The sequence below is a fragment of the Rana temporaria genome, chromosome 5 (assembly GCF_905171775.1).
Source record: "Rana temporaria chromosome 5, aRanTem1.1, whole genome shotgun sequence".
NCBI classification, from domain to species: domain Eukaryota; kingdom Metazoa; phylum Chordata; class Amphibia; order Anura; family Ranidae; genus Rana; species Rana temporaria.
In genome coordinates, this window is record NC_053493.1 from 296,108,726 (window position 1) to 296,124,737 (window position 16,012).

The 16,012-nt window shown below is 43.4% G+C and overlaps 1 protein-coding gene across 2 annotated transcripts in view; it reads left to right on the forward strand.

The window, feature by feature from the left end:
• The first annotated feature begins 642 nt into the window (after positions 1–642).
• The window catches only part of DLGAP1 (DLG associated protein 1), a 392,681-nt gene continuing 377,311 nt past the window's right edge, over positions 643–16,012 (forward strand). For both annotated transcript variants that reach the window (XM_040354019.1, XM_040354020.1), the window contains exon 1: positions 643–1,678. In XM_040354019.1, the coding sequence (XP_040209953.1) occupies positions 710–1,678 (969 nt within the window). In that variant the 5' untranslated portion in view covers positions 643–709. The remainder of the gene's footprint in view (positions 1,679–16,012) is intronic.

Sequence of the window (16,012 nt, forward strand, 5' to 3'; positions counted from 1 at the left end):
CAGCAAAGTTTGTTAAAATCCTTGTATATGGATCACCCAGTGGGGGATATTTTTTCTCAACAAAAGTGGAGTTACTCTTTAAAGTATATTATTACCACATAGATACCTAATCTGCTTCTGAAAAAAACATTTGAAAACTGTTTATATGTCTTTAACAATACTTTTGTTTTCTGTTTCTGTTGTAGCTTATAGTTGTTCACTTGGTCACAATTTATTCAGTATGCGTTATTCACATTGTTAACGGTAAGACCCCTTTCACACTGAGGCGCTTTGCAGGCACTATAACACTAAAAATAGCACCTGCAAAGTGCCCTGAAAGAGCCGCTTCATTAACTCCAGTGTGAAAAAGCCAGAGGGCTTTAACACTGGAGCGGTGCGCTGGCAGGACGGTAAAAAAAGTCCTGCTAGCTGCATCTTTGAGGCGCCATAGGAGCGGTGAATACATATTACAATACAATATTTTTATTACAAAAATTTATAGTCACAGCAGATTTTCTTAGTATTGGAGTATCCCATATGTCTACCCTATTGGTATTTTAATTATATTTAGTTATTAGAAAAGTGTCAGTAAGTACTGGTGTCTGCTTTTATGTGTTACTGAACTTATAACATCTAACATGTCTTTTCTGTTTTTTTAGGTCTTTGCTTAAGACGTTCACACTGACCACATCAAATAGTCAATGACTTTGATATATCCTTCATCTCAATTATGAAAGGCATATCAAGCAGCCGCAGCCATCATCATGGGGTTGTTTGTGATTCAGTATGTGACACCTTGCCTCATCACACAGACAGAAAGCCATATTTGATGAATCCAGTAGATCCTCATCCTGCAGATCATCCCTACTATGCTCAAAGGAACTCCTATCCAGTAGAATGCATGATGTCCTATGGGGATCAGATTTCTAGTAGTACTTTTCCAAGGAGACATTACAGTTCTCACCATGAGCTTAAGGATGAATGTGCACTAGTCCCTCATGGAACAGTTGGAAAAGGTAACCGCCTTCCTACCAATCTCTTGGACCAATTTGAAAGACAAATACCTATCAATCGAGATGGCTATCACACGTTGCAATACAAAAGGAGTGCCGTGGAGCATCGTGGTGACAGTCCTGGTAGAATACGTCACTTAGTTCACTCTGTTCAGAAACTCTTTACAAAATCGCATTCTCTTGAAGGACCAATGAAGGGAAATAGCAATGGAAGCAAAGCCAGCCCAGATGAAATGCAAACCGTGAGATATGGCAAGAGGAGTAAAAGCAAAGAAAGAAGAGCTGAAATGAAACCAAGAACAAACATTTCAGGGTGGTGGGGATCACAGGATAATCTAGACAATGATGTTTGCATGTACCATGCACCCTCTACAGTCATGACTATGGGTAGATGCCCGGAGCGTTCTGCATCTCAGTATTTCATGGAGGCTTACAATTCACTTAGTGAGCATGCATTAAAGTCATCAAGAAGCAATAATGATGTGAAATGTAACTCTTGTACAACAAATTTACCCGTGAGTTTACCTGTAAGTTTGGACAGCCAGATGTTGAAGAAAAGTTCTTGGGCATCAGCGCTCACAGTAAGCAGGGCGCGGGAGGTGTATCAGAAACCTGCAATAAACATGGAACAGGCAATGGTAAAGTCTGAGTCTTGTCAACCAGAGAGGTCATTTCAGTATCTACAGGTATGTTATTAGAATTCTTTTTTATGTGACACTTTTTATTGTTGTGTACTCTTTTCACTTATGTGTTAGTACCAACAACTTTCATAGTTGTGCGGCAGATCAATTATCATCACAGGATCTCTCCTCCTTATGAGGATAGAGAGCCCTGCACATAATTTATGTACTCTAATGCAGTTTCCCAACTCCAGTCCTCAAGGCACACCAACAGGTCATGTTTTCAGGATTTCCCTCAGATGAAACGGCTGTGGTAATTACTAAGGCAGTGAAACTGATCAAATCATCTGTGCAAAATAATGGAAAGCCTGAAAACATGACCTGTTGGTGTGCCTTGAGGACTGGAGTTGGGAAACACTGCTCTAATGTATCAAACATCCCTTAGTCAACTATTGCTGATAATGCTATTTTTTTAAATTGTTAGATGTGGCACACAAGCCTCTCTGACATCTATCAACTTAAATGTAAAGTTTCCTAAGACACCAAGCATACATGCTATTCAAAATCCTCTAGGGAATTAATTATAGTTCTGACTTAGTTTGTTCTATCATCATTGACAGGCAACATAAACAAGTAGAACATATTATTCTCTGTATGTATCTCACTTTAAAGATATTATCAACTCACATTCAATCTCTAGTCTGTGTTGCATGTCCCCAGCCTAGGTACAAATTGTACTTAACCACTTGACCACTGGGCACTTAAACCCACTTAATAACCAGACCAATTTTCAGCTTTCGGTGCTCTCACATTTTGAATGACAATAACTCAGTCATACAACACTGTAACCAAATGAAATTGTTGTCCTTTTTTCCCACAAATAGAGCTTTTTTTTGGTGGTATTTGATCACCCCTGCGGTTTAAATTTTTTTCGCTATAAATTAAAAAAGAACGAAAATTTGGTAAAAAAAAAGACTTTTTCTTCATTTCTATTATAACATTTTGCAAAAAAAGTAATTTTTCTTCATAAATTTGACCTAAAATGTATACTGCTACATATCTTTGGTAAAAAAAAATGTGTATATTATTTAGTCTGGATGAAAGTTATAGGGTCTACAAGCTATGGTACCAATTACTGAAAATTGATCAATTGGATCACACCTGATGTACTGACAGCCTCTCTCATATCTTGAGAACCTAACAAGCTGGTAAAGTACAAATACCCCCCAAATGACCAATTTTTGGAAAGTAGACATTCCAAGGTAGTTAGTAAGAGGCATAGTTCGTTTTTTGAAGTTGTAATTTTTTCCCACAATTCTTTGCAAAATTAAGATTTTTTTTCACACCATATTGTCATTATAACAGGTTATTTCTCTCACATGGCATGTATATTCCACAAATGACAAAATATATTCTGCTGCTCCTCCTGAGTATGGCGATACCACATGTGTGAGTCTTTTACACAGCCTGGCCACATACAGAGGCCCAACACTGAAGTAGCAACTTCAAGCGTTCTAGGAGCATAAATTACACATCTATCTCTCAACCACCCCTGAAGCACCAGGACAATGGAAACGCCCACAAAGTGACCCCATTTTGGAAAGCTAACACCCCAACGTATAATCTATGAGGCATAATGAGTCTTCTGAACAGTTCATTTTTTTGCAGATGTTTTTGGAAAATGTGGAAAAAAATTCAAACTCATTTTTTTTACAAAAAGTTGTCCATTTATAGGATATTTCCAACACATAGCATGTACATAGCAAAAATATATTCTGCTGCTGCTCCTGAGTATGGCGATACCACATGTGTGAGCTTTTTTAACAGCCTGGCCACATCCAAGAAGCACCATCAGGTGTTCTAGGGACATAAATTACACATCCAATTTCCTTACAATCTATCACATTTTTGAAGGCCCTTCATATTTCTAACACAGCATGTACATACCAAGAATTACACCCTAAAATACATTCTGCTGAGTAATGGGTAAAAAAAAAAAAAAAAAAAAAGATTACCTGTGGTTTTAGTAGTGCAATTGTCCACAGGAGGAGAGCCCTGATCCAGGCAGCAGGCATGGACGTGGTCAGCGGCAGTGAATGGAATTGTCCAGGCAGCAGGCAGGAATATTGTCCATAGCCAGTACAGGCAGGGATACTATCCATATACAGTCCAGGGCCAGTGCAAGTAGAGACATTGCCAGCATTGCCAAAATATTGGTCCAAGTAGCAGGCCAGGAAAGAATGGAGACAGGGGTAGAGGCTTCTCCTACCCAAATCTCTTTGAAGCCTCCAGGCAACCAGACCCTAATCCGGGAATGAGAAAACTAAAAAAATATTTTTTTCATCCAGAAAAACAATTCTGGAGCCCCTCACATATGTGAGACCCCTGTGTTCCTACTAGCATAGCAGGGTAAAAGATCAATCCAAGAGGCAGGCAAAAAACATGGTCAAACAGTCCAGGGTCAGTTCCAGAGCAGGCAGAGGTAGGTACAGTTAAGCGTTAGGCAGAAGCGTGGTCGTATAACAAGCCAGGGTCAGTTCCGGAGAAGGCAGAGGTATTTTTAGCATTAGGCAGAAGCTTGGTCGTATAACAGTCCAGGGTCGGTTTCAGAGAAGGCAGAGGTATGTACAGTGCAGTGGCATAAGGGGTGTGGAGGAAAATGACAGGAAATTTGAATTTTGTTTACCATACTTCCCTAATAATTTTGAGCAGTATGGTAACGGCGGAAACATACACCTAAACAGAGGCCTGGTTGGGAAGGACAATCGGGACAAAATATAGTGGTGTCTCTTCTGACTCCTCCTCTGGCGCACACCCGGCATCTCTTCTGACGTTTGTGCCTATTTTTACGGGGAGATTTTCTCAGGAAAGTGGCATTCATGGAGTCTGCTCACGCAATTAGAGCAAATATTTTCTGGTTGGCTTTCAGGGTACAAAAGGGCGGTGACAACTTCTTCTTGGTAGTGCAGATAGGATACGGGATTCTGTGTTGATTTTTTGTAAATAACATAAGTGTTATACATGGCCAAACTGAAAAAATAAATGGACACTTTCTTATACCAGTGGCAGGATTTTCTTGAGGGAAGGTAGGGTTCAATCATCTGATCGTTGAAGTCCACTCCCCCCATAAACAAATTATAATCGTACACACAAGATGGTTTTTGGATTGGGCCGTTTCTTTTGGGGACTTCCACGTAGGTGTCGTTGTGGATCGTTGTAAGCATGTGGACGTCTCGTCTGTCCCTCCACTTGACAGTCAATAGCTCCTGGTTCCGCAAAGATGACGTCTCCCCTTGTCTTAGCTTTTGATTGACCAATTTTTGCGGGAAGCCCTTTCTATTGGTTCTTACTGTGCCACATGCTGGGGTGTCCCTCCGGTGAAGATTGCGAAACAGGGGCAGGCTAGTATAAAAATTATCCACATAAAGGTGGTATCCTTTTCCAAGCAGTGGATAGACAAGCTCCCAGACCACTTTTCCACTGGTTCCAATGTATTCTGGGCATTCAGGGGGATGCAGTTGGGAGTCCTTCCCTTCATACACCAGGAAGGAGTAGATGTACCCCGTGTCTCGGTCGCAAAGTTTGTACGTTTTAACCCCATATCGGGCCCTTTTGCTGGGGATAAACTGTTTGATGCCCAGCCTGCCTGAGAATTTGACAAGGGACTCATCCACGGATATATTCTGTTCAGGGGTATATAACTGGTGGAATTTTAAATAATTTGTCAAAAGCAGGGTCATTTCGGGGAGGGCACTGGGTGTTATCATTATAGTGGAGGAACCGCATAATCATGAAGTATCTTGATCCGGGCATACGGGATGAGAAGACTGGCATGTGGTGGATGGCTTTGGTAGACCAATAGGAGTACGATTGTTTTTTTTTTTTGATAGACCCATATTGAAAGTTAGGCCTAAGAATATTTTGAACTCCTCTATGGCTAGTTCTCTCCACTCAAAGGGGCGGGCATAACTGGAACCAGGGTTGCTTACTATGAACTGCTGTGCATAGATGCTGCACTGGGCCACAATTGATAAGAGTAATTCTTCGGTAAAAATCAAATGAAAAAAATCAAGCATTGCAAAATTATCGGTGTTCACCTGGACACCTGGCTGGGCAGTGAAAGAGGGGATATTTGTTGCTCCGGAATTAGAAGGCAGCCACAGTGGGTTTTGAAGGCCATAGGGAAGGCTGACATGGCCCCTATCCCTTTGGGGCGGAGAGGACACCCTACTGGTGCCTGGGCTTTGTTGCAGTGGCACTGCTCTCGAGGTGGATGGCACTGCTCGCGAGGTGGATGGCACTGCTCGTGAGGTGGACGGCACTGCTCGCGAGGTGGATGGCACTGCGCTGCTAGTAGTAGGCTGCTGCTGCTCCACGCCAGAATGCCTTCTTTTAACGGGCACATGTTCCTCCTCTGATTCCGTATCAGACCCGCTGCTTGTAACGGGTTCATAGGCCGAATCCGAATCGGACTGAGACTCAGAGAGCTCCCAGCTGCTCTCATCAGTCATGCATAGACGCTGGTAGGCCTCCTTGGTGGTAAAATATTTTTTTGCCATACTGGTGGCTAGTGAGGCTGCACTGCAGAACACTGGTGGGCACTGGTGGCGCTGATGTGGCACTGCAGTGGCACAGGTGGAACTGATGGGCAAAGGTGGCACTGGTGTGGCTCTGGTTGCACTGCTGTGGCTCTAGGATCACTGATTAGCAGGTGGCACTGGTGGGCACAGGCGGCACTGGTGGGTACAGGGGGCACTGGTGGGCACAGGCAGCACTGGTGGGCACAGGCGGCACTGCAGTGGTGCAGGTGGAACTGGTTGCACTAGTGTTGCTCTGGTTGCACTGATGAGCACACAGGGGACACTGGTGGGCACAGGCAACACTGGTGGGCACAGGCGACACTGGTGGGCACAGGGGGCACTGGTGGGCACAGGCAGTACTGGTGGGCACAGGCGGCACTGGTGGGCACAAGCGGCACTGATGTGGCACTGGTGTGCACTGGTGTGGCTCTGGTGTGGCTCTAATGTGGCTCTGGTGGGCACAGGTGACACTGGTGGGCACAGATGGCACTGGTGGGGCACAGATGGCCCTGGTGGGGCACAGGCGGCACTGGTGGGCACAGGCGGCACTGATGGGCACAGGCGGCACTAATTGGACGGTCCTTGTTGCTGCGGGTCTCGTGAATCCGGCGAGCACCGATGATCGCGTGTGCGCGCCCGAGGGGGCGCGCGGGAACGATTCTCTGGGAGGATGTCCATTGACGTCCTCCCAGAGTTAAGGAACCGCCTTGTAGCCGTAATTCGGTTATGGGGCGGTGATTAAGTGGTTAAGATTGATGTATTCTGTTACCTGAATATATTTGGGAAAAAAGGGATTTATGATCACTAGTCACCGGGACATTAGTCAGATAGGGGAAAGAGACCGCCGCTCCAGATGAGTGCACCTCGGTGGTGAGTGTGGACTCAGAAAAATCCAGTGGGTGCAGGCAATGCACGAAGCATAAATGGAAGCAAAAGGGTATGGACAGCCGCACTCTGATAAATGTAAAAAACAATAAAAGCCTTTAATCCAGTAAAAAAACACTGCACAAACAGAGAAACAGCAAACAGTGGGATGATATAGCTGACGCGTTTCACATTGTTATACAATGCTTAGTCATAGCCAAATGCGTCAGCTATATCATCCCACCGTTTGCTGTTTCTCTGTTTGTGCAGTGTTTTTTTACTGGATTAAAGGCTTTTATTGTTTTTTACATTTATCGGAGTGCGTCTGTCCATACCTTTTTGCTTCCATTTAAACATTAGTCAGATAGCCTGGAAAACTGTTGGTTGGTTCCTATTGTTATTGGCTAATTAAGCAAAGGCATACCATGGCTTTGCAGGTTCCTTTATAAGGCTGGATTCACACCTATGCAGTTTTAGTGCTTTTTGCATTTTGCAGATTTGCACTACAGTCTATTTACCATGGTTTCCAATGAAATACGTTCTGTAGGGCAAATCTGAAAAATGCAAAAAGCACTAAAACCGCATAGATGTGAATCCAGCCTTTTAGAGAATAAGACGTCTTGTACTATACAGGAAGTGTAAATATCAGGTGTATACAGAATATCAGATGAATGAACAATCTTCATGAACCTCTTTTTTTGAGATGTTACCCAGTGTTTTAACATTATCCAGTATTTACAGCTTCATATGTGATTACATTTAGGACATTGTACTTTGCAAGCCAAGAATACATTTGCTGTTCTGCCTACTACCAAAGTGTCTGTTTAACTGAGCCAGGGGAGGGCTGGCAGGGGGGAAGGGTGGAAATCTCCCCCCGGGCTGGTGACACTATGCACAGCCACCGGCCGCCACTACCAAATGCTGTTTTTGCAGAGCAGGAATATGCCTGCTGGAGCTCTGTTAACACACCTCCCACAGTGCAGCCGTGCCTGTGTCAGCTCCGAGGTAGATGGCTGTAGAGCTGAGCTATGTCTCGTCTCACACATAGCTCAGCCACAGCGCACTCATGCGCTGACATCCCCTTCTCTCTCTGCACAGACACAAGGAGAGATAGAGCTCATCTGCTCCTCCTCCTTCTGAGTCTGCCCTGCCCACACTCCCTGGGCATGTGTGGGCACTGGACAGGAAGTTTGAACCCAAAAAAGCACCATGTAAGGGGGGCCTCTGTGCGGACTCTGATGTAAGGGGGGCCTCTGTGCGGACTCTGATGTAAGGGGGCCTCTGTGCGGACTCTGATGTAAGGGGGGCCTCTGTGCGGACTCTGATGTAAGGGGGGCCTCTGTGTGGACTCTGAGGTAAGGGGGGCCTCTGTGCGGACTCTGAGGTAAGGGGGGCCTCTGTGCGGACTCTGAGGTAAGGGGGGCCTCTGTGCGGACTCTTGTGATCATGAAAAATCTTAGACTGTTTTCCTCGATCCTTCACTTTTCCATGCTCTATGGGCCACTTGACTGGACTTGCCCCCCAGGCCTAAGGCTGCCAGCCCTCCCCTGAACTGAGCTCAGCTCAAAGTTTCCAAATGAAATAAATAACATTAATTAATCTTACTGGATTGAGAATGCTTTTTGGACCTGATGGTGTAAATGATTAATATGTGAACCAACTGATTGATCATAGAAAATGTATCCTTTAGCTCTGAATACTGTATGAGCAGAACTGTACCTCCTAGTTAGTGTCATGGTGACACATCATGTTAATGATTATGCTATTTCAATTCCTTTCAATGTTATGTGCATTATGTTTTTAGGTGAATGATCCCTCTTGAATATCTTTGCAAATGTAGTTTAAATGTAGTTTAGCAGTTATAACACAGATGTCTGTATTGAAAAACAAAACAAAAGGATATGTGGTAAAGGTTGCTATACATGGAGAAACATCTTACTTACATGCAAAGAATTTCGTTAGCACTGTACAGCAAGTAAACAGAATATATGTCTGAATCTGCTCTAACATATACAGTAACTAGTAACTGGAAGTCGCATATCTATGGTGTCCTACTGCAATGAATGGTGTGGCAATCTCAGCCTGGGCTCCCCATGACTAAGCCCTGACATCAGGATACAAAATCAGCTCTGACATCAGGATACAACCATGCAGCAGTACAAGTATCTGTCTATTCAGTGAGCAAATACAGAGAAGTAGAGCCACTCATAAAATCACCACTAAAACAATGGAGAAGAGATATTGCATCATAAACCACTGCGCAGTATAGTCCATAACCTAAAAATTGGGATCTGACTGTGTGCCTTGCAGCATTAAACATTAGCCTAAGCAAATAGAGGAAACAAACAAAAAAGAAAGAGAGAGAAAAATAAAAAGAAAAAGGGGGATGAAAATAACATAAGCATTAGAATTATAGCTCACCGGAGTAGTCACGTCCCCCGACCAGCCCCGCAGGGAAGCACCACACACCGCAGCACCCCCAACATCACACCACCATCACCATCCATAGCATAGCACTCACACCGACCACCTTTCTAGTAGGCAGACTATCCCTGTAGCAGTCTATCTCTCACCAATTGGAGGGGACCCAATCCAGGAGTGTCTAACCAGGGCTGCCACATTGAGTAAAACTTCTTCAAAACATTTCGGTGTTGATACGTCAGTTTTTCACGGATCAGTAGGCTATTGACCCGAGTCACCCACTGTCTACCCATTGGTACTCTTGGAGTGATCCATAGCCTCGCAATTTCCTTGCTGGCAATATAAAGTGAGTGTATATGTGAGAGTATACTTAGTGCACTGTGGCATTGGGTGCAGTCCCAATTATTGCTGTTGTTGGGGGTGTTGTTTCATAGTGATGGGGAGCACAGACTATAAAAGCAGCACTAGCTGGGCCCAGTACTACTCACCCACCCCCTCTGTTCTCTCTTTTTCTACCATTCCAGCCTGTCATGCCAGGTGACAGGAGTAGAGATGCTTATGTATTTACTCCAGTAAGCCAATCAGCAGGGCCTGGAAACCTCAAAATCATTTTGATCATCTAGAGCAGGGGTGTAAAACTCAATTTCATCGTGGGCCGCATCAGCCATATGATTGTCCTCAAAAGGACCGGTTGTATCTGTAATATTAGATGTCCAGTGCATCCCCTCCCCTTACATTAGATGTCAAGAGCCACCCCACCATCAGAAGTTGAGTCCCCCCCTCCCTTACATCACAGTGCACCCCCCTTTCCTTATGCTGCTGCTGGGGGAAATCTGGATGCATTGCTTGAAAGCAGAAAGTAGGGGTCTGGAAGAGGACCCGAGGGCTGGAGCTCTCCTGCAGCAGAGGTGCGAGGGCCACAGGAAATGGCCTGGAGGGTCGGATTCGGCCCACAGGTTTTGTGTTTGACACCTGTGATCTAGAGTCTTAAGCCAAAATATAAAGAGTTACCATCTTAAGTAATGGACCACTGGTAATGTAAACCAAACAGTACCTTTCATAGTCCAAATTTAAGAATCATCTGTACTTGTTAGTAGTTATACCTGGTGGATATGTCTCCTTTGGTTTAGGCATGCTGAGAACAGGTTTTACAAACTAAATGTACTAAAAGTTATGTTTGTGAGGTGAAACATTTGTGGGCAGGTTGAAGTCATTAGGTGCTGTCCCGGCTGGAAGTGTAAGAGTTAATGTCATAAACGGTTTCTTGGTCTTTTTATCTGGTTTTCTATCTGGGACCGACTCACTTGTCCTGTGTGATATAAATTGGGTCAGTGGTCTGGCTTCGAGAGAGAAGGGTAATAGAGAGTAAGGAGAGAGGCATGCAAGCCCAGAGAGTTCCAGTGCTGTGGGTTCTGAGACCTGTAAGCACTGGAACTTACCCCCAAAGTACTTACACTTGTGTGAGAGAGCCTGTAGAGGACTACGAATTCTGGACTGAACTGTTTCAGGTATGCCGAGGCAACAAAAAAGCCTGTAGTTGTAAGCAGTAAAAAAATAGTGAGTGCCCAAAAACAAAAAGGGCAGCGTGCACTAAATGGGTGGCCACCCTAGCAAATAACAAAGCATAAATTATACCTCATGAATAATATAGAGCATAAAGTGCATATATATCTGACAAGTGCTGAAAACTTACATCACAGATGTATTACTAGACATGTGCAATTCGTTTTGTTTTCCGAATTAGTTTTTTAACAAAAAAATGTTTATGAAAATTCGTACATTCGAAAATTCGTAAATTTAAAGTTCGAAGATCCGGAAATTCTAAAATTCATAAATTTGGAAAATTGAAAATACGAAACCCAAAAGTTCTGAAATTCTAAAATTTGAAAATCCGATAATAACAACGAAAATTTGAGAAAACAAAAATCCAATAAAATAATAACAAAATTTCAAAAATTCAAAAACCCCAAAATTTAAAAATCTGAAATGATAGTAATAATTAAGTTATCATTAGTTAGTTAACTATTAAATTATAGGTATTGAAATTTCCTTTCAAATTTGGCTGTTAGTGAACATAACGAATACTAATTTATCGGAAGTTATGAATTATCTGAAATAACGAATGAAACATAACAAATTAATAATAATAAATAACTATGATAATAATAATAAAAAGTTTTTAAATTATTAATTAATAATTTGTTCTGTTCCATTTGTTTAGATGCAGCATTCGTTATTTCGGATAATTCGAAACTTCAGAGAAATTCATATTCGTTACATTGCCTAACAGCCAAATCTGAAAGGAAATTTCAATACTTATAATTTATTATTAGATATTATTAGTTGGTTAGTTAGCTATTATTTTTTTCGGTTTTTCGAATTTTCGCATTTTGAGATTTTCACATCTCCGAATTTTCAAATTTCTGGATTTTGGAATTAACACATTTTTTGCCAGTGTACCTGTATTACATTAAAAAAAAATATGACAAATGAAAAACATTTCAAACTAAAAACAAATAATAGAAGTGCTCAGAAAAGCAACTAAATGTGCTGATCCTTTAAATAGTTTGAAAATGTGTCTATCACTCCAAGTTGCCATAAAGTGCCTTAGTGCAGTATACAAAAGGAAAAGTGTGTGATACATCCACTCATCCACTGGTGCATATCCTGCACCACCATGCACTTACCAGAAGACTAATGGATATACTGTAAGCCTGTAATGACATTGTTTATAGTCCTCGTGGATTTTACATTGTTTATATGCATGTACTGGAATACTAATAAATACTACACTATATATAACTTTTCTGGTTCTGGTGGTGAGCATTTCCCTAACAGGATGGATGTTTAACAGCACTATATACTTAGTGAAGCAGATACCTATGATGTCCCTGTGAAGGTGGATTATCATTACAGGCTAACATCCATTAGTCTTCTTGTGAGTGCATGGTTGTGGAGGATACAGTGCCTTGAAAAAGTATTCATACTAGAGGTATACCGATATATCGGCCGATATTTGGCCATTTTTGATAAATCGGCATTGCCCGATTATTATCAAAATTAGGCCGATATTTGACACTGACCGCCGTTCCTCCTCCCTTCTCCTGAGTGTGAAACTGACAAGTAACAGAGAGGAGAGAGAGAGAGGAGCTGTCAGCTTGATGTCGGGGGTGGGCAGGACCCAGCAGATATATTACACCAGACAATGGGATGGTGTCTGGGCGGGCCGCTAGGTGTATGTGGCCCTGCCCCTTTCTAAAGCAGCCCAATCATTGGCTGGTGTAATTTTAGCTGCTGGGTCCCGCCCACCCCTGACATCGAGCTAACAGCTCCTCTCTCTCTCCTCTCTGTTAATTTCACACAGTTACAATTACACTCGGCTTAGTGTGAAACCTGCCAGTGCCACCGCCAATCAGTGCCACCTGCCAGTGCCAACCAGTTCCAATTGCCAGTGCCACTGCCAATCAGTGCCACCTGCCAGTGCCATCTGTCCCAAACTAGTGCCATCTGTCAGTTCCAAACCAGTGCCACCTGCTAATGTCAATCACTGCCACCTGCTAGTGCCAATCAGTGCCATCTGTCAGTACCACCTGCCAGTGCCAATAGTACCATCTGTCAGTTCCAAACCAGTGCCACCTGCCAATGCCAACCAGTGCCATCTGCCAGTGCCAATCAGTGCCACCTGCCAGTGCCCTCTGTCAGTTCCAAACCAGTGCCACCTGCTAGTGCCAATCAGTGCCACCTGCCAGTGCCAATAGTGCCATCTGTCAGTTCCAAACAAGTGCCACCTGCCAATGCCAACCAGTGCCACCTGCCAGTGCCAATCAGTGCCACCTGTCAGTGCCAATAGTGCCATCTGTCAGTTCCAAACCAGTGCCATCTGTCAGTTCCAAACCAGTGCCACCTGCTAGTGCCAATCAGTGGCATCTGTCCGTTCCAAACCAGTGCCACCTGTCCGTTCCAAACCAGTGCCACCTGCCAGTGCCATCTGTCAGTTCCAATCCAGTACCACCTGCCAGTTCCAAACCAGTGCCACCAACCAGTGCCACCTGCCAGTGCCAACCAGTGCCATCTGTACTTAGGGCATCAAGTGTGTGCTAGAGTGACAGAAGTAAGCAGGAAGGAGTGGAGTGGGTGAGGATGTTTTTTTTTTAATCGGCCTAAAATATCGGCCACAAAAATCGGCATCATATATCGGCCATCGGCTGCCCCAATTTCTAAATATCAGCATCGGCCAGAGAAAAAACAATATCGGTCTACCTCTAATTCATACCCCTTAAAATTTTCCACATTTTGTCATGTTACAACCAAAAACCTAAATGTATTTTATTGGGATTGTATGTGATAGACCAACACGAAGTGGCACACAATTGTGAAGTGGAAGGAAAATGATAAATGATTTTCAAAATCTTTTACGAATACTGTAAATATCTGAAAAGTGTGGCGTGCATTTGTATTCAGCCCCACTTGAGTCATAACTTTGTAGAACCACCTTTCGCTGAAATTACAGCTGCAAGTCTTTCTGGGTATGTCTCTACCAACTTTGCACATCTAGAGCGTGACCTTTTTGTCCATCCCTCTTTGCAAACTAGCTCAGATTGGGTTCACACCTCCAATGAATGCGGCTCGCAACAGTGGTCCGGTGCGTCTCTGTTCTCCATTTCAAGGACGAATCAGCAGCATTTCAGAATCTTGAACATTGACCTGATGGAGAAGCTCACAGCAGAAAAACATTTTTGTGTACTGTATGGATGCCCAGGATTCGGTACTTAGCATCACTGACCTCTGATGCCCAGACTCCCTAATTGTGTGTATGTAGTCTTGGGACTTCTTTTCTGCCAAGAGGGCCTCCTCCCCTTCTCCCCCCACTTCCCTTTTCCTAGCCTATAGCTATCTGTGCCCACTACTTCTCAATACCCTTACCTAGGGTTGCCACCTCATCCCTTTAAAAAGGAACACATCTGAATTACACAGATTCTGAGGCTAATTTAATGCAGATAAGGCACCAAGTGAGTTTAATTACCACCTTAATCAGCCACAGAACCTGTGTAATTCAGATGTGTTCCTTTTTAAAGGGATGAGGTGGCAACCCTACCCTTACCCCTTTGATGATACCACATCCATTTTGTTCCTACCTTGGTACCCTTATATGGACTCCACTACCCTCCCTCAACATATTATTTCCCTTTAACTCATAAATATAAAATGCAGACCGAAACTGGGACAGTATAAGTATGATGTCTTAGCATCTCATACATTCATTTCTAAATACAACCTGTACCCAAATGTTTTTCTCTGAAAGCAATAACTCATCCCCATTGTTTGTAAACAATGTGGCTGGTGATGGAGCCTAAAGAGTTACATTAAAATTGTGTAGCTGCCCCTTTAAGAGAGTGTGGACGCTAGTGATATGGTAAACAAAGGGTTGGTGCTACAAAACAACACATCATAGGTGATTCAACACATTTATTAGTGCATAATATACCATGTGCACAATCAATAGCAAACTGATTAAAGTCCATAGGGACAATCCTTCCTGATGATGCCAGTACAGTAAAACGTACGTTGGAGTGGGAATTCGTCATTTCCGGGTCCCATATGTGACATCCAACTAGTATATCCAGAATGAGGTGTGGCTTGCACGCTGCAGGGAGCCTGGTATACCTATCCGCACATGCTGTAGACACCTTAGTGTCAGGATTGGCACTAAGGTGAGTGCAACCTATGTAATTTTAAACCCATTTAAAAACAAAATGACTGCACCATGAAGCACTTCTTTGTGTCTCTGGTGGAGTCTGTTTTCACATCTTCAGCCTAAGCCAGAGGGAGTTCCAAGGGGGAGAGATACACACCCAGGTCTATCTGGTTTATCCAAATAAAGTGCCTAAGCCAGAGGGAGTTCCAAGGTGGAGAGATGCACACCCAAGGTCTATCTGGTTTATCCAAATAAAGTGCATTTTGACCTACCCTAAAAAGTGGTCAAACACCTCTGGTGAGTTGCCATCTACCTCATGAGCATCTTTTTTTGAAGATACACCAAATCAGAAGAATCCTTATATGTTTTTATGGTGTTGGGATTGTCACTATGGGCTTTAATCAGTTTGCTATTGATTATGCACATGGTATAATATGTATCTAATGCAGGGGTCTCAAACTGGTGGCCCTCCAGCTGTTGTGAAACTACAAGTCCCATTGTGCCTATACCTGTGGGAGTCATGCTTGTAACTGTCATCCTTGCAATGCAACATGGGACTTGTAGTTTCGCAACAGCTGGAGGGCTGCCAGTTTGAGACCCCTGATCTAATGTGTTGAATCACCTATTATGCGTTGTTTTGTAGCGCCAATACCTTTAACTTTGTTTATCATACACATTGTTACTGTTCTTGCTTTAGGTTAACCCCCCTGGCGGTATTCCCGAGTCTGACTCTGGGTTACATTTCTGTGCTGCGATCGGTAACCCCGAGTCAGACTCAGGCTCACCTCGCTGAATCCACAACTAGAAAACAGCGATAATAAATTATAATCACTTGCAGAA